Consider the following 18,556-nt stretch of genomic DNA (forward strand, 5'->3'; position numbering starts at 1 on the left):
TTATGTATTGAGGTGCTCTTATGTTGGGTGCATAAATATTTACAATTGTTACATCTTCCTCTTGGATCGACCCCTTGATCATTATATAGTGTCCTTCTTTGTCTCTTGTAATAGTCTTTATATTAAAGTCTATTTTGTCTGATATGAGAATTGCTACTCCAGCTTTCTTTTGATTTCCTTTTGCATGGAATATCTTTTTCCATCCCCTCACTTTCAGTCTGTATGTGTCCCTAGGTCTGAAGTGGGTCTCTTGTAGACAGCATATATACGGGTCTTGTTTTTGTATCCATTCAGCTGGTCTATGTCTTTTGGTTGGAGCATTTAATCCATTCACGTTTAAGTAATTATCGATATGTATGTTCCTATTACCATTTTTTAAAAAATGTTTTGGGTCTGTTATTGTAGGTCTTTTCCTTCTCTTGTCTTTCCTGCCTAGAGAAGTTACTTTAGCATTTGTTGTAAAGCTGGTTTGGTGGTGCTGAATTCTCTCAGCTTTTGCTTGTCTGTAAAGGTTTTCATTTCTCTGTCAACTCTGAATGAGATCCTTGCTGGGTAGAGTAATCTTGGTTGTAGGTTTTTCCCTTTCATCACTTCAGATATGTCCTGCCACTCCCTTCTGGCTTGCAGAGTTTCTGCTGAAAGATCAGCTGTTAACCTTATGAGGATTCCCTTATATGTTATTTGTTGCTTTTCCCTTGCTGTTTTTAATCTTTTTTCTCTGTATTTAATTTTTGTTACTTTGATTATTATGTGTCTTGGTGTGTTTCTCCTTGGATTTATCCTGTATGGGACTCTCTGCACTTCCTGGACTTGACTCTTTCCTTTTCCATATTAGGAAAGTTTTCAACTATAATCCCTTCAAATATTTACTCAGTCTGTTTCTTTTTCTTTTTTTCTTCTGGGACCCCTATACATAATTTGAATGTTTGTGTGTTTAATGTTGTCCCGGAGTTCTCTGAGACTGTCCTCAATTCTTTTCATCCTTTTTTCTTTATTCTGCTCTGTGGTAGTTATTTCCACTATTTTATCTTCCAGGTCACTTATCCGTTCTTCTGCCTCAGTTATTCTGTTATTGATTCCTTCTAGAGAATTTTGAATTTCATTTATTGTGTTGTTCATTGTTGTTTGTTTCATCTTTAGTTCTTCTAGGTCCTTGTTAAATGTTTCTTTCATTACGTCTATTCTACTTCCAAGATTTTGGATCATCTTTACTATCATTACTCTGAATTCTTTTCCTGGTAGACTGCCTGTTTCCTCTTCAGTTGTTCGGTCCGGTGGGTTTTTACCTTCTTCATCTGCTGTGTATTTCTCTGTCTTCTTGTTGTGCTTAACTTACTGTGTTTAGGGTCTCCTTTTCACAGGCTGGAGGTTCGTAGTTTGCATTGTTTTTGGTGTCCGTTCCAGTGGCTAAGGTTGGTTCAGTGGGTTTTGTAGGCTTCCTGGTAGAGGGAACTGGTGACTGTGTTCTGGTGGATGAGGCTGGACCTTGTCTTTCTGGCGGGCAGGACTGTGTCCAGTGGTGTGTTTTGGGGTGTCTGTGACCTTATTATGATTTTAGGTAGCCTCTGTGCTAATGGGTGGGGTTATGTTCCTGTCTTGCTAGTTTTTTGGCACAGGGTGTCCAGCACTGTAGGTTGCTGGTCATTGAGTGGACCTGGGTCTTAGCGTTGAGATGGAGATCTCTGAGAGAGCTTTGGCCATTTTATATTGCATGGAGCCCAGAGGTGTCTGGTGGACCAGTGTCCTGAAGTCGGCTCTCCCTCCTCAGAGGCACAGGTCTGACACCTGGCCGGAGCACCAAGACCCTGTCAGCCACATGACTCAGTAGAAAATGGAGAAAGAAAGAATAAAATAAAATAAATTATTAAAAATTAAAAAGTCATTAAAAAAAAGAAATGAAGAGAGCAACCAAATGTAAAAAGAAATCCACCAATGATAACAAGCGCTAAAAACTGTGCTAAAAAAAAAAGGACAGACAGAACCCTAGGGCAAATGGTAAAAGCAAAGCTATCCAGACAAAATCACACACAGAAGCATACGCATACACACTCACAAAAAGAGAAAAAGGAAAAAAATCTATCTATCTATATAAAGAGCGCAACCAAATCAATAAACAAATCTACCAATGAGAATAAACTCTAAAATACTAAATTAAGATAAACATAAAACCAGAAACAAATTAGATGCAGAAAGCAACCCCGAAGTCTACAGTTGCTCCCAAAGTCCACCTCCTCAATTTGGGATGATTCGTTGTCTATTCAGGTATTCCACAGATGCAGGTACATCAAGTTGATTGTGGAGATTGAATCCTCTGCTTCTGAAGCTGCTGGGAGAGATTTCCCTTTCTCTTCTTTGTTCGCACAGCTGCCGGGGCTCAGCTTTGGATTTGGCCCCGCCTCTGCGTGTAGGTTGCTGGAGGGCGTCTGTTCTTTGCTCAGACAGGACGGAGTTAAAGTAGCGGCTGATTCGGGGCCTCTGGCTCACTCAGGCCGGACGGAGGGAGGGGCACGGAGTGCGGGGCGGGCCTGCGGCGGCAGAGGTGGCGTGACGTTGCACCAGCCTGAGGCGCGTCGTGTGTTCTCCCGTGGGAGTTGTCCCTGGATCCCGGGACCCTGGCAGTGGCGGGCTGCACAGGCTCCCAGGAAGGGAGGTGTGGAGAGTGACCTGTGCTTGCACACAGGCTTCTTGGTGGCGGCAGTAGCAGCCTTAGCATCTCAGTCCCCTCTCTGTGGTCTGCGCTTTTAGCCACGGCTCGCACCCGTCTCTGGAGCTCCTTTAAGCAGCGCTCTTAATCTTACCCTCTTTTCGCGTACCCCGAAACAATAGTCTCTTGCCTCTTTGGCAGCTCCAAACTTTTTCCCAGACTCCCTCCCAGCTAGCTGTGGCGCACTAGCTCCCTGCAGGCTGCGGTCATGCTGCCAACCCCAGTCCTCTCCCTGCGCTCCGACCGAAGCCTGAGCCTCACCTCCCAGCCCCGCCCGCCCCGGTGGGTGAGCAGACAAGCCCCTCGGGCTGGTGGGCCCTGATCCTCTGTGCGGGACTCTCTCCGCTTTGCCCTCCGCACCCCTGTTGCTGTGCTCTCCTCCGCGGCTCCGAAGCTTCCCCAGTCCACCACCCGCCGTCTCCGCCCGCGAAGGGTCTCCTAGTGTGTGGAAACCTTTCCTCCTTCACAGCTCCCTCCCACTGGTGCAGGTCTGTCCCTATTTTTGTCTCTTTTTTCTTTTGCCTTACCCAGGTACGTGGGGTGTTTCTTGCCTTTTGGGAGGTCTGAGGTCTTCTGCCAGCGTTCAGTAGGTGTTCTGTAGGAGTTGTTCCATGTGTAGATGTATTTCTGATGTATTTGTGGGGAGGAAGGTGATCTCCATGTCTTACGCCTCTGCCCATCCTGAAGGTCTCTCCCTTATAATTGTTTTAACATGGTAATTTCAGAATAATTTTTACTCATTTTTGGAAGATGTGATGATGAAGCAGGTTTTTGGTCCTTGTGGTACATTTTTCTTAAGTCGAATAGTGATGCTGATTTTCATACCTCAAGATGGTGTGAAGGAGCTGCATCAGATGCTCTCATTCATTTACTTATTAAACAAACCATTAGGGAGTGCCAACGATGAGAGCAAACTCGTGTCAATCCTGAATAGCTTGTATCTTGGTTTTGTTTTTCATTGTTTATCTTTTTTTGGCTTTAGTATATACTCTCTCCCTTTAATCCATAGCAGAGGATGTTTTAAGTTGGCTGAACTCATAAAAAGCCTCAACCGGGATACTTAAAAATTTTTACCTTTTGTGTCTTAGTCTATGTGGAGACTCAAAGATGGGAACTCTTGCAACCAAATGTAGATACTCAAATAGACATGAAATTTTGTGTATTTTTTCGGGGGTTTGATCCCCACCTCCAAAGCCCACTGGGACCCAGACAGTGTTTCATTTGGGCCGCAGCATATGTTTAGAGAGGTACTGGAAGATCATTCTGGGCAGAGGTTCCTGAAGGGCAAAGCAAGAAATGAGAACTTTCTACTGTAAGTTGTGTGGACTCCTTGAAAGTCTCTGAGCAGAGTGGGCTTCTGGAAGAGTAAACTAGCAGCAGTTTAAAATACAGGTTTGAAGGCAGGAGATTAGGGTCGGGAAGGTAGGTTTGGAGACTTGCAAAATCTGGACAGGTAACAATGAGATTAGCAACTGAAGTAAGAAAATTTTAAAAGGTGGTGCGTACAAAAGAGAAAGGGATCTTGTGGGAATCAGATCACCAGACTCTCTTGAGTTGGCTTCCATCCTGGACTCAAAACCTCCCTGGTGTGGTTTCCCACAGTTGTCGCTGTGTGGCTCTTCCCAGCTACTGAGCGTTGTTGAGGGAGCACCGACTCCAGCAGCAGATACTCTTTAAAGAGAATAATTTCCAAATTCAGTGTTGCTCCAGAGGCTGTTCACTTCCTCCGTTTGGCTTCTGTTTACTCATTGCAGTTGGTTTTTTAAAACCGTCTCCTCAGCCTCTCTGTAACCCAAACTTACTTAAAGTCACCTCAATCTTTTATCTTCTTCCCATCAGGCTCCAATAATCCATTTGATCCACTGCTACCAGATTAATTCTTCTGAGGCTCCCATCTGATCTGTGCCATTTGTGACCAGATATCTCAGTTCAGATGTTCAGTGACTCAGAGTAAAGTCCTCAGATGACGCATTTCTATAAGTACTTGTCATCCCACCTCTTCTCCTCCCTAAGAACCTTGTTTCACAAAGTTCTCAATCTCTTCCCTACATCTTCAGCCTCTTACTCTGCACTGGCTCTTGCGGCTCAGCCTACTGACGTGATCCCGTCTCCCCATCCTGACACATTTCCTTCAGCTGTGCTCCGTTACCTTAAGAAATAAAATCCGACTCCCCAAAGAGGTTTGCAAAAAACAAAAACAAAAACTGCATTATCTGGTTCCAAAGCCCTTGTCCTTGAGCGACCATCCTGTTAGGCTGGCTTCTTCCCTTTATACTCAGAGTTCGTTAAAAAGTGTAACGTCTTCATTATCTCCCCAGTCATGGAAAGCAAAAACTTAATTCTTGCTTCTTTGTCCTCCCCCATGTGTATCCAGAAAATTACCAAGATAATTCTTCCCCGCGCTGGATTGTATCTTTTTCTCTGTGTCCCTTCTGTCCCTCCGGACGAGTGCGGTGGCCTCCTCATTACTTTCTCTGCCACCTGTTTCTTCACACTCCAGTTCAAGATGCCATTGCTGTGAAAATGATACTCCTAAGAAACACATCTGGTTGTGTCCTGGTGGTAGGTCTTCTCAGTCAGGCTAATTAAAATTGAGCCCCTCCTCCACCAAGGCACTCTTGATCTCATTTAACTTGTGTCATAGTCACTTTTTTTCTTTTCTCCCCCAAGCAAGTATCTTCTACCATACTCTACAGTTGATTTAGCTTGACTGTGTAATGTCTGCTGCTCACCCTACCTCCCAGGGTAAACTCCATGAGTTGGCATTTTTATCTATTTTGCTTACGGACATAGCCTAAGTGTCTGGTGCAGAGTGAGCTTTCCATACATATATGTTGAATGTCATAATGTCAATCTCCATTTTCAAATTCTCTTCCTTCTCCCTCTGGGTATGGGATAAAACCCAAACGCCTAATAAACTTCCCCCAGGCTTGTAGGATCTGGCTCCAGCCCCCTCTCACACCTCTCACCTCTGGTTCCCCATCGTGGTTGACACTCCGGGTTTCTCTGGGTTTCTTGAAGCTCCCAGACATGCCATGTTCTTTCAGGCCTCTCTGTTCCTTTTGGATCTCTTCCAGGCATCCACTCCTGTCTCTTCCTCACGTGGGGAGAACAGTTCCTTTTCTTTGAAAATCTAGCCCCAAATGGTACGTGGCATGCCCGGGGGGTGTTTTCCAATTCTGTGAAGCAGAGTCAGCTTCTCCTCTTTGCCTCCGTTGAATTTGGCGGAGTTCCCCGTCACAGCAGTTTTCCACACTGATGCCTCTGTCTCTTCCACTAGAGTCTGCGCAACCATGTCCAGATCTTCTGTGCATCTGCTCCAGAAATAATCAGTGTGTCTGGCGCACTGTTAAGTGGTCACTTAAGACAGTGATTGAAAAGAGGGGCTTACCCATGCATTGAACCATGTCAAGTCAAAAGTTCAAAGCGGGCGTCTCTGGTGGCACAGTGGTTAAGAATCCGTCTGCCAATGCAGGGGACACGGGTTCGAGCCCTTGTCCAGGAAGATCCCACATGCCGCAGAGCAACTAAGCCCGCGAGTCACAACCACTGAGCCCGTGTGCCACAACTACTGAAGCCCGCGCACCGCAACGAAGAGTAGCCCCCGCTCTCCGCAACTAGGGAAATCCCGTGCGCAGCAATGAAGACCCAGCGCAGCCAAAAATAATTAATTAATTAATTAATTTTAAAAAGTTCAAAGTGCCTTCGCCATGCAATATGTCCAAATCGTTACTGCCTTCCCCCGCCCAATTTATGTCCCCCATGTTCCCAGCTTCCATGAATGAAGGGGGCCACTCTGCCGACGTGAACGTGGCCATCAGGAATGACCTGCCTCCTCTCCCTCATCCACCTGGTCAGTCCCGGGTCCTGTTGACTCTTGGCTTCCCAGATGTCACTCAGATTCATCTACTTCCTTTCCGTCTTGCCCAGGAGCCTTTGCCAACCTGTCGTCATCTGTCACCATTGCACACGGCCCGGCACGTGGTTGAGGGTTCCATATGTATCTGTTGAATGATTGAATCTCCTGGTTAAAACCATATTGGATGGTAGCAGGTAGAACATCAGGCTGTAAGACCGAGATTCCAAGAACAGCCTGTGTTGCAAAGTCCAGGAAATTTTTCTGAAGGATGGTGTCAAGAGGCCCAGCAGAGTGGTTCTGGATTGGCTGCAGCTCTAGATGTAATTGGACTTTCTGGAACGGCAAGTCCCTCCCACCTGCCTTGATTTCGCCAAGGAGGTTATTTTCTCAGATTATGCCTGTCATAAAAATTCAAGTCAGGGCCTCTTTACCTCACTGAGATCTATAGATGCTCATGTACGTTGGAAAAGAGTTTTATTCCAAGTGATAAGCGGTCAGAGTGATTGTGGCCTTTAAGAAAGGGTCCCCTGGGCATTATGTGTTTGAAAGTCTTCATGTCCTCAAATGTCAAGCTGTTGGGATTAGTCTAGATGGTACCTAATGTCATGTTCAACTCTCAATTTACAGGATTTTTTTTTTATTAAAGCAAAGCACCAGGAACAAAAAGACCTAGACGAATTATGGCAATTGTAAAATCTCATGAAGTGTAAGTGTTTCTAAAAATGGTCAGTGGATTTTAAGGTGGAGGCACTCATTCAGTAGATTCTAGTACTTCTGCAGGTCTGGGTGAAGCATGGTTGTAGGAAGGAGCATTGTGGGTGGTGGAGATGTTGGCAGTGGGATAGACGGTTGATAAATGTTTTCTCCCTCCTCTTTTCTCAGCTGACAGTGTTATAGTGATGGCATCTGCCAAGTCTTATTTGAGAAAGTGCTGGACCAATAGCTACACTGACTGTCATTTGACTCTTCGGATGCCCTGTCCCTGCCTCGTAGGGGAGGCTTCGATGGGTCAGGGGCGCTCTGTTCCTCCTCCAACACCTCATCCTTTGGCTCAAGCCTAGGTGAAGGCTGGGCAAATTTGGTTGGGGTGCTCCAAATTGCTAGGGTTGGGCTGACTGTCACCAGCCTTTAGAACATGTTGGTATGACTTCCATTCCAAAAGGCAGAAAGAGAAACGGAAGTTGGGTCATGTGGTTTCTGTTATCTGTAACCATGGCAAGCATTGGCCATCTGTGAGGCTCCCATTTTAACACTTTTCCTTCTCTCGCTCTTTTCCATCTCTTTCTCGGGGAAACAAGCTGAGGAAGTGGAGAGGCTGGCGGCAATGCGATCTGACTCCCTTGTCCCGGGTACCCACACCCCACCCATCCGGAGGAGGAGTAAGTTTGCCAACCTGGGAAGGATTTTCAAGCCTTGGAAATGGAGGAAGAAGAAGAGTGAAAAGTTCAAACACACGTCTGCAGGTAAGATTATGTTTTCCTTTGTTTCTCATCGAGCGTTTGTTGACTTCAGCTCTGTACGTTCATTAGTAGAATTTAATTACCCTAGGCTGTCGGAACCAAAGGAAGAGAATCCAGCCTTCGGATTGCTCTTGTGTTTAGTAATCCTTCCGAGTGATGGAGAATGGCTTTTAGATGCTATGTGTGTTCTCATGGCTCAGGTTTTTGGTTGTTGCTTTGCAATTTATAAAACCACCACTTCTATTTGATCTATAAATAGCTGAACTTAGAACTCCACCTTTCCCATACCTGTATGCTTTCATTCTAGCGTTGACAGTCCGTTTCTCATTTTTCATCCTTATTTTCCCCGCTCCCATAAAAATCAACACAGGAGCAGAAAGTGAGTTATATATGGTTATTGGCAGATAGGAATAGGTTATTTCATGGAGACAAAAGCTTGAGTAAGTGAAGCAGCATTGTCATGACAAAGATAACTGTATAGTTCATAGCCTAGTGGACAGCAAAGGAATCTGGGTAAAGTCAGCGTGGCAGGGGTGTGAAGAGCACAGACTCTGGAGTCAGACTGTATGAGTTCGAGTCCCAGCTCTGAAACTTGGTGGCTGCATGACCTTGCTCAATTTAACTCTGTACCTGTTTCCCACCTGTAAGATAGGGGTGAGAATAGTACCTTACATGACTTAGCGTTTGTGGGGTGTTCATGGCGGCACGTTATGTGGATACTTTTTGGTAAGTAAGAGTATTGCAGAGGGAGAGGTATAGGGAAAGAAACGTGAAGAGTTCTGATTTGACCCTGTCGGGTTTGACTTGAGGTGATGGAGGAGCCGTGCAGATTCTTTTTGTTTGTTTTGTCCTGATTTTGGTATTTATGTACACGGGTCATTCCAGGGATACTCTGGGGCTTTTATTTCCTTCTTCCTCTGTGTCCTCAAAAATTCAGCCTGTTCTCCCTCTTCCTCAGAATCATCACCTCCTCTATTTCTTGGTCCTCTCCCCGCTTTGGCTCACATCTAAGCTGTGAAATAGGCGATGATCTGCTTCTTGTACGTGAATACTCGTCCACAAATCTGAGAATTTTCATGCTAGCTGCTTTGGGGAATGAAAGAGAAGAACACACATAGGGAAGTTGTGAAAGGTCTTGGAATCTGAAACAGTTCTCATGGTAGACATCCCCAGTTTCATGCTTTCTGACTGTTTCTGAGGTGGAAGCTTCAGTGCCCCGTGGCTGTATGTAATTTGTTCATTCCTGAGATGACAGTGAACCTCCGAATTCCATGAATTTCTGACTCGTCACCCCGCTGACATGTACCTGACTACACCCCACTCTTCACCTGACTGCATTCTCCCTTTTGATCATTGTACAGACTTGTTAAGGTGGCATAAAATGTGTAGGTCACTCACATATTTCTAAACACTACTGAGAGGTTTCCATGCAAGGAAAACTCTAAATGGATGACTCCTCTCTATCCCCTAAGAGTGAAACAGAATAGGGCACTTATATCATTGCCTTGGAGAGGAGAAATCTAAATGAAATATATTTTCAGGCAGAGTGAGGGGTAAGACGTGAACAGGAAAGAAGAAGGGAATGTTCTGTAAGCACTGGAAAAAATAACAATAAGGTTTCCACAAGTTCCGGGCTTCCCTGGTGGCGCAGTGGTTGAGAGTCCGCCTGCCGATGCAGGGGACGCGGGTTCGTGCCCTGGTCCGGGAAGATCCCACACGCCGCGGAGCAGCTGGGCCCGTGTGCCACAGCCGCTGAGTCTGTGCATCCGGAGCCTGTGCTCCGCAACGGGAGAGGCCACGACAGTGAGAGGCCCGCGTACCGCCAAAAAAAAAAAAGATTCCACAGGTTCCTTTACGATGGTCTTCCTGGCTTTGCTATGAAAATGGTTTGTAATAATACAAACATCCATTTAAATAATTGCCGTTTATCAGCATGAATTCCCAAATGACGGTGGCAGATGCATTTCCTCCTGGCATTCGAGAACTTTGCGTAGTCCATTTGGCAAGACCACAGGGCGAAGGTTTGGTGCTTCTCATGTGAAATGGCACCTGAACCATCGTGCAGACTTTTTAAGGTGTCGGAGGGCTTCCCTGGTGATGCAGTGGTTAAGAATCCGCCTGCCAATGCAGGGGACACAGATTCAAGCCCTGGTCCAGGAAGATCCCACATGCCACAGAGTAACTAAGCCTGTGCGCCACAACTACTGAGCCTGTGCTCTAGAGCCCACGAGCCACAACTACTGAGCCCACGAGCCACAACTACTGAAGCCCACGTGCCTAGAACCCGTGCTCTGCAACAAGAGAAGCCACTGCAATGAGTAGCCCTGCATGCAGCAACGAAGACCCAGTGCAGCCAAAAAAAGATGTTGGAGAACTTGTCCTTTGATGGATGCAAGTACAATGGCATCAAACTACTCATGAACCATTAAAAGTCTGAAAATGTTTTCATTTAAAACTTTTGAGAGAAAGAATTAAAACATGAGACAGGCAAAGTTGCAGCTTTAATCCTTCTTATTATTAACTACTCTTAGCAAGTTCTTGTGATCTCGAGGGCCAAACTGATTAATTTGGCAACCGAATGCCATATTTGTATGTGGTTTTGTTGTATTTTATTTTATTTTTTTGTATGTGGTTTTATTTTAAAGAGACATATTCAGCTCCTGAATTAGAGAAAATAGGGGATAGACTATAGCATATCTATATATCGTGATGGATGGTTATATGATATAACAAGCTATTCTAGGTTTTCTAAAATCAGTGGTTTACACTGTACTATCCTTTGTTCTTAATTGGATTCAGGAATGTTATTCCTTATTTTTGGAAATAAGGAGAGACTTTCTGTGCTAGCTTTTAGCTCCAAGGAGAAAAATACTGACAATTTAAGGATGTTTAGCATGATAAATTGTATATATGTTCAAATAGTACTTTGAAGTACAGACTTTCCTATGTGTGGATAAGAGTCAAATATTAAATATACAAGAGGATTGACTGTGGGAATATTAATTGGTTGGCCAATTTTAGCTGTTATGCATTTACTTGTCTTATATGTGTGTGTCTGTAATGTCCTTTCATATGTACAATAATTTCCACAATTTTAAATACAAAGAATAAGTCCAGATATTACATTTATATTATGTATTTGTATTTAAAGTTGTGTGCTTTCTTGATTACCTGAAAGGACATTAATACAATGCATACTTGGCCTGTTATTATTTCCACAGTGAGTTAGTTACCTTTATAATTTGCCGGAATTAGCTATACTGTAGTTTTACTGTAACTCAAGTTACAGGATGTATGTGTCTATGTATGCAGCATTTTCAAAGGTGCACCCAGAAATCTTGCTTTGTAAGTCATGGTAGCAATAAGAAAACTACATTGGAAAATTATGATGTCAACATTTTCCTTAACTTTGGCATCAACAATTACATGAATTTTTCAAAGACCGATCTCTGTGTCCCATGCTGCTCAGACATCTTCCTGTTGTAAGCTGGAGGCTGGTGTCCTTAAACGGCCTTCAGCACTGAACTCTGGTGGAGAAAACACTACAGGACAAAAAGCTTCTCTCAGAAGCATCCCCGCATCACACGACAGTAGGAGTAAAACAGTAATGGATAGAACATAAAATAATGGGTCCTCGGGGAGATCTCAACATGCCTTTCAGCCTGTCCTCAGAGGCTCTGTCCAGGGCCTGTGAAGCAATTAGCCTGACATGTCCAACTTCTTCTGTAGAATCAGCAACAGGGGTCCACGACACATTCCACACCTGCCCCAGGAGCAAAGACAGATGACAACATCCCCTCTGAAATAGAATCGACAGGGCCTCCTCAAAATAGTCAGCTGCAGCCATCTTATCCAGATTCCTTGGAAATGAGGATTGTATTTATAGCAAAGCAGAACTGGCAGGAATAAGCTGTGAAGACGCCACTGAGTTATGCTTTTATTTCCTCTTGAAAGAAAATCATAAGCTGCAAGAGTTGGCCCTGGAAGTCTACAACGTGCCAAAATTCGCTTTGTGCTTCTAAGCTTTCCTGCACCCCTAGGGCCTTGAGCAAAAAAATTAAAAATAAAAACCTTTTCCGGAGTGCCTACCACTTACTGAAACTGGCCGTGGGAGTATGACTGCGAGCGGAAACCGGACCTTGTCGGTGAGCTCATGGCATGCATGGTGTCTCTGGAGAGACAGTCAAATTACAAGAGTAAAGGTTAAGATCACAGCTGTGATAAGGACAGTGAAGGGAAGCTACTTGAAAGAATGAGGGGGGCGGGGCTTGAGGGAGTAGGGAAACTTTCCTAAGAAAGAGAAATTTGAGCTGGGATCTGAAGGAGGCGTAGGAATCTAGAAAATTAGCCTTCCAGGTAGCAGAAACAGCATGTGCAAAGGCCCTGTGGTAGAAGAAGCAGGGGTCAGCCAGCTAGGAAAGCAAGGATGACCAGTGGCTGGAGAATGGAAAGCAAGGAGTGTGGGATGGGCTGAGGATGTCTACCTGGCCAGAGGTTAGGATTTCAGACTTCTGTAAACCATAGGGAGTTCAGAAATGATACCCACTTGGCATGTTGCGCTCATGTATTTGCCAAGCACTGCCACCTTCGCTAAAAAAAGGTAACAGTGCAGACACACATCTCCCGAAGGTTATGGTCTTGAGGGAAAAACAGGTAGTTAAGCCAATACTCACAACAAAGTATAAGTAACAGAAGACGCGCAGGGGCTCCAGGAACTCAAAGGAGACAAACCCAACTATAACTTACCAGGAAAGGTTTCCTAGAGAAATGAATGTTTAACCAAGGAATTAGACAGTGAATGTGGGGAAGTCTTCTCTCCCAGTGGAAAGAACAGGATGTAAGAAAGCCTGGAAAAGAGATGAGGAGAGATTGGCAATCTATAGCTTGGAAAGAGGTGGTGGTTTGGAAAGGAGTACAGAGTACTGAGAGATGAGGTTGAAGAGGTGGGCAAGGGTCTGCTCATAAAGGTTCTTAGTAGAATGTCGTGGAGTCTGGGCTTTATCCTGATGCATTACCCTAATGAAGCTATCAGAAGACTTGCCTTTTTGAAAGATCGTTCTCTATGCTATGGGAAAAGTTTGGAGTGGTACCCAACGTTCTTTTCAAGTTGTTAATATAACTTCTTCCATGTATTTGTGTCTGTAATGAGAGAAAATTTACTTGTGAGAGAATTAAGAAGATACCTCGTTGCTGTCACATCCGACGGAATATTAAGTGTGTCTATTGATTCTGGTAACAAGGAAACTGGTTAGCAGGTGGTTAATTATTACTGTTGGGGAGAGATGAAGATAACCTAGGCTAAAAGAGTGGCATTAGGAGCTACAGGCTGTGAACAGTTGCAAGGGATATTTAGGAGACAGAATGAGCAGGACGTGATTACAGGTTGGATGTGGAGGATAAAGGAAGAATAAGAACCACGCTCTTGTTTCTCTCTGAGCAGTGACGCGCCGTCAGATGGATGGAGGTACCACATACTACATTGGGTTTACGGGCAAAATGAGCTTTTATTTGGGGGCATGCTGGCTTTCATGTGGTTCCAAGATACCCCAGTTGGAGGGATATTTGTTGAAGCCATGGGATGAAAACTCCAAAGGAGAATTTGACATGGGAAGCAAAGAGGGGTTGTGGCAGCCCCCTGAGGACCACTGACCTGTAAGTTACGAACACAGGCAGCAGTAGAGTCTACAGGGAAGGCAGATAAGGCCCGCCAGAGAGTTAGGAGGAAAACCAGGAGGGGGCCATTGGTATCTCCTGACCAGAGCAGGAGAGAGTTCAAGAAAGGAGGAGGGTCCACCCTGCCAGGTCCCGGCAAGATGGTCAGGACTGAGAAGTGTCTGGAGCGTTCAGTGACAACTCATTACTGGTGCCCTTGGGGAGAACAGTTTCGGGAAGCTGTGTGGCTGGGAGTTTAGAAAGCATATGGTTATGGTGTGAGTGAGAGTTGAGGAAGCAGACTTCTTCTTTTAAGGAGTTCGTCTGGGAGGGGGAAGGAGAAATAGAGAGTAATCACCAGAAGGGGGTAGAGCTTGAGGGAGGTGTTTTTTTGTTTGAGATTGGTTGGATTGTGTCAAGATGCAGAGTTCACCTTAACATGGCTTTGGCATTCCAAGGGGAACGGAAACACCAGCGCACTGACTGTGAGGCAAAATAACTGTATTTCCACGCATTTTTCAGTGATGCCAAGTCTCATGACTAGGAAAAACAGACATGCAAATAATCAGAGCACTGCTGAGCATCTGATTTTAATAAGAAATCATCAGGTTGTGCAGCTTTCAGCACCTGGCTGGATCACAGTTCTCTTCGTACGATTGGAAAACTCAGCTTCTTTAAAAAAAAAAAAAGGAATGAGCACGGACAGGCACCGAATCTTCTTACCTGCGTATCCATCATGACTCACAAAGGGAACATCGAGAGGTTAGAAGGCAAAGTAGACTTAGAGGCCCTATTTTTTTTTAAGAGTTTTTTTCTTCTGTTTTTATTATATTTTTAATGAATTTATTTTATTTATTTATTTTTGGCTGCGTTGTGTCTTCGTTGCTGCGCACGGGCTTTCTCTAGTTATGGGGAGCGGGGCTACTCTTCGTGTTGGTGCGCGAGCTTCTCACTGAGGTGGCTTCTCTTGCCGCTCAACATGGGCTCTAGGCGCGTGGGCTTCAGTAGTTGTGGCTCTTAGGCTCTAGAGCACAGGCTCAGTAGTTGTGGTGCCTGGGCTTAGTTGCTCCGTGGCATGTGGGATCTTTCCGGACCAGGGCTCAAACCCATGTCCCCTGCATTAGCAGGTGGATTCTTAACCACTGAGCCACCAGGGAAGTGTCGAGGCCCTATTTTTAAAGGACATCTCTAGGAGGTACAGGCTAAAGGTTGTGGAACCGGTGCCCTCCTGGAGTGGGGATTGTAAAGATATCATTGTTACCTCTCGAAGTGCATGTTATCCAGCACTCTTTGCTTGCATGTCAAGACTATATGGTCCTTGATGACAGCGATCCTGCCTTTGCCTCTCTGTCCCCCAGCATTAAGTAGAGCACCTGATGTAGTGGGTACCCGAATGCGGTGGCCAGCCAACCGTATTGTTGAGGTCCTCTGTTTAATAGGTCTGAAAGGGGAGAGGTAAGGACAGTGATTGAAGCATAAGCTGGAAGGTCCCGGCCTTGGAAGAACTTGCCATCATCCACGAATGCTTTTCAGTTTCTCAGAGCTGTACACAGGTCAGGTTATTTGGGCAGCACTGTTGCTTGGGTTATCTGTTGCTATGGGACCAAACATCCCCAAACTTAGTGGCTTAAAGCAACAAACTCAGTTGTATTATGTCCTGTGACTGGGCTCAGCTGGGTGGTTGCTCAGCTGGTGTCGCTTGGGGTCTCTCACGTGTTTGCAGGCAGATGGGATTGGAGTCATTTGGAGACTGACCAGGCCATGGGGAGAGCTGTAGGCCTCTCTCCTCCAGGCATTCTCAGTGCCAGTCTGTGTGGTCTTTTCTCGTGGTCTCTCCAGCAGAATGACTCAGGGCCCCCAAGAATGTGAAAGTAGAAGCTGCCAGGCCTGTTAAGACTCAAGTCCAGAATTGGCGCAGTATCCCATTTGCAGTATTCTGTTGCTTAAAACAAGTCACAGGAACAGCCCAGACTCATTGTTGGAGCAAACGAAACAAGGGTGTGAGTGCCAGGAGCGTGGTTCATTGGGTGCCAGTATTGGAAGCCAGCTACCTCCATTGTTGAGGTCTAAGAAAACTGCAGGTGCTCCTTATTCCCTTCTTTCCAAGTAGACTGTGCTTTAACAATTTTATATTGACAACAACAACAGCAGTTGCTATAATCTGTTGGGTTTTCTGTGAATGTGACACGTGCATGACCCTGTCCAGGCGTTATTACTTTACTTTCACAACAGACCTACATAGTGTTATTAAGCCCATTTGGCAGATGAAGAAACTGAGGCTTAGAGCAGCTAAATACTTTCCAGTTAGAAACGGAAGAGTTGGAACTTGAACTTAACCTGGAATCTTATCACTTACATTGCGTTTCGGGTCCATGAGTGTGGGAACTCATCATTCAGATGCTTTAAAACGTATCATTCATCTGCACTGAACAGTGATGTGACAGGACACTTTCCTTTTCTGACTTATCTCTAGAAAGCTGAAATGTGAAGGAAGAGAATCTCATCAATAGGCACCGACCCTGGAGGTCCTAACGTCTTTCTTGAATGCCCTTAGAGGCAGGGGTTAACAACTTACCCGTCTTTGTATCACACAGTATCTAGTTCAATGCCATGTACACCACAGACACTTCCTGTTTGTTGAATGGCTAAGAAAGAATAAATTGACACTGGCTGCAAACAAATACCATTCAAAACCATTACATTTATGTTTGCAGTAGAACAAGATGTCTTTCTGCTATTTGGTACATAGAAACAAAGGATGCATGGATTAGGTAAGCAGACAGTGACCACTCAGGCCTCTGGAGCAGGTGCTAGATTTAGGGCTAGACATTTGCAGAACTGATTCTGAAAGGACACAGGCCTTACAGCATTTTTCGTAAGGTGTCCGCTTGGCCCTGACTTCCAAGATAATCTGGAGTGCTATGTGAGGAGGTCGTGTGGACCAGTGGTTAGGGAACAGACCCCACAGCCTGACTGCTGAGTTATCTCAGGCAGGTTATTTGTACTGTGTGAGTTCAGTTCCCTCAACTAAAATAGGAATAAAACTGACGCTTCCTAAAGCTGTGAGGGTGGGGAAAAAAAATTAGTTGTGGAAGCTCTTAGAATCATACCTTGCACGTAGTAAATTTTTTTGTAAGTTTTATCTACCATTATTTCTTTTCTAGAAATGCATTAAAAAGTAAGCAAACATCCAAGAGGAACAAAAGACTTCTTATTTCATAGTTTCAGTTTTTGGATGGTATGTCTCAGATGTGTGTCTCAGATAACAATTCTGATGAGCTCCTCTTAGATTTTGGGAATGTTTGTTTAGGTACTGGGTGTAAGAGTTTGCTTTTAGACACATCGTACAATCCCACCAAGCTGGAGTTTATGCCGTGTTTTCCTAGGTACCAACAAGTTAGGTCACTAAAGTATTTCCTCTTCTCTAAGAATTTACAATTAAGTGGACACACACAGTGGCCCCTGAGGAAGTGCTTCATCCTGTTTTTCCTTTGCTGCATTGTAGGCAAAAATACTGATGTATGAAGAGGTGTTCTTGGGGAAAAAAACAACGAGCATGTAATCTGAAAATCAGATCTCTGTGGCAAGTCAAAATGCTCAAAAGTAGAGAAAGACGTAGGCAGGATACCGTGTACTTTATTTTCCAAACCTGGGCATCTTTGACAGTGAAATGAGATGCCATTACTATTTCTGCTACGATAATAAGCATGAGGTGGGCCCGTGCCAGGCAAGGCGGGGAGAATGGAGACTCTAAAGCCACATGGACATAAGTTGCAGACCCTGAGGCCAGTTCTGTTCTGCAAACACAGTAGAAGTGCCAGTTAACTTGCAAGGCATAGTGGAAAGAGCCATCGGGACTGAGACTCATAAAACCATTCAGACAGCCCTCAACTGTCTGCCATTTCAGTTGAATCCATTAATGGTGGTTGAGTCCCTTAGCATCTTTACAGAAGTAAATTTCTTTGTTCCCAGCCCTCATATTGTGTGTCTCTCTCCTCTCCCGCACTTCTGCTGGGTGTCTTGATTGGAAATTTTGTCCCAGGGCCAGTTTCTTTGGCTAATCGTGGATTCTGTCTTCCTTCGACACCTCTTCCCGCAGTTCTTGTCTGTGACCCTGGTCAGCTCCCAGGCCAGCAAGCACGATGCCTTCCCCACCTCCAGGCCCTCCAGGAGCACACCTCTCGCTCTGCCGCCACCTCTCCCTGGACCAGCCCTGACGGCCATGCTCCACTGGCCCTGAGCGCTTCCCGGCTGGGCTCACCACATTCTTCTTTCTTTCTGCTTCTTCCTCGCGTCCCTTCCCTTCTCATTCTTCCCCTCCCCTTTCCTTCTGGGAGGACTCATTTGTCCCATCTGAAGCTCTGATGTCTCCTGAGTCCATTACATTCTTAGTCATTTGCTGGCTCCATCGAGATGGTGGCAGTGGACTCGGATCTCTGGTGGCAGGTTCAGCCTCTGCCCTGAGGCTAGCCCTTGGCTGGACCTTCCCACCGTCGCCTGAAGAAGTATGTGTGCACCAAATGCCTCATTTCTGCCCTAACAGGCTTCCAGTCCGGAAGCACCGTGACTCTCTGAATCATCATTCGCTTTGGGGACACTGGAAATCAAGCATCTATTTTAGTTCCGTATTCAGTCCAATTCCAGTGTGCACTCTCGTCTCATGACTATCGCTTTAATATATAACCACACCTCGTTTCATCATGCTTTGCTTTATTGCGTGTGGAAGATGACACATTTTCTGCAGGTTGAAGGTTTGTGGCTACCCTGTGTCCAGCCCGTCTGTCGGCACCATTTTTAAACAGCACTCGCTCGCTTCCTGTCTCTGTGTCACACTTTGGTCATTTGTGCAATATTTCAAACTTTTTTATTATTTGTTACGGT

At 45.2% G+C, this 18,556-nt stretch overlaps 1 protein-coding gene across 1 annotated transcript in view; it reads left to right on the forward strand.

Annotated features, from left to right (window-relative positions):
• The first annotated feature begins 7,866 nt into the window (after positions 1 to 7,866).
• The window catches only part of PHACTR1 (phosphatase and actin regulator 1), a 195,351-nt gene continuing 184,661 nt past the window's right edge, over positions 7,867 to 18,556 (forward strand). Inside the window, exon 1 of the mRNA XM_024763691.1 lies at positions 7,867 to 8,026. Coding sequence (XP_024619459.1) covers positions 7,888 to 8,026 — 139 coding nt within the window. The 5' untranslated portion in view covers positions 7,867 to 7,887. The remainder of the gene's footprint in view (positions 8,027 to 18,556) is intronic.

Source organism: Neophocaena asiaeorientalis, unplaced genomic scaffold (assembly GCF_003031525.2).
Source record: "Neophocaena asiaeorientalis asiaeorientalis breed wild unplaced genomic scaffold, Neophocaena_asiaeorientalis_V1.1 scaffold427, whole genome shotgun sequence".
Classification (NCBI taxonomy): domain Eukaryota; kingdom Metazoa; phylum Chordata; class Mammalia; order Artiodactyla; family Phocoenidae; genus Neophocaena; species Neophocaena asiaeorientalis.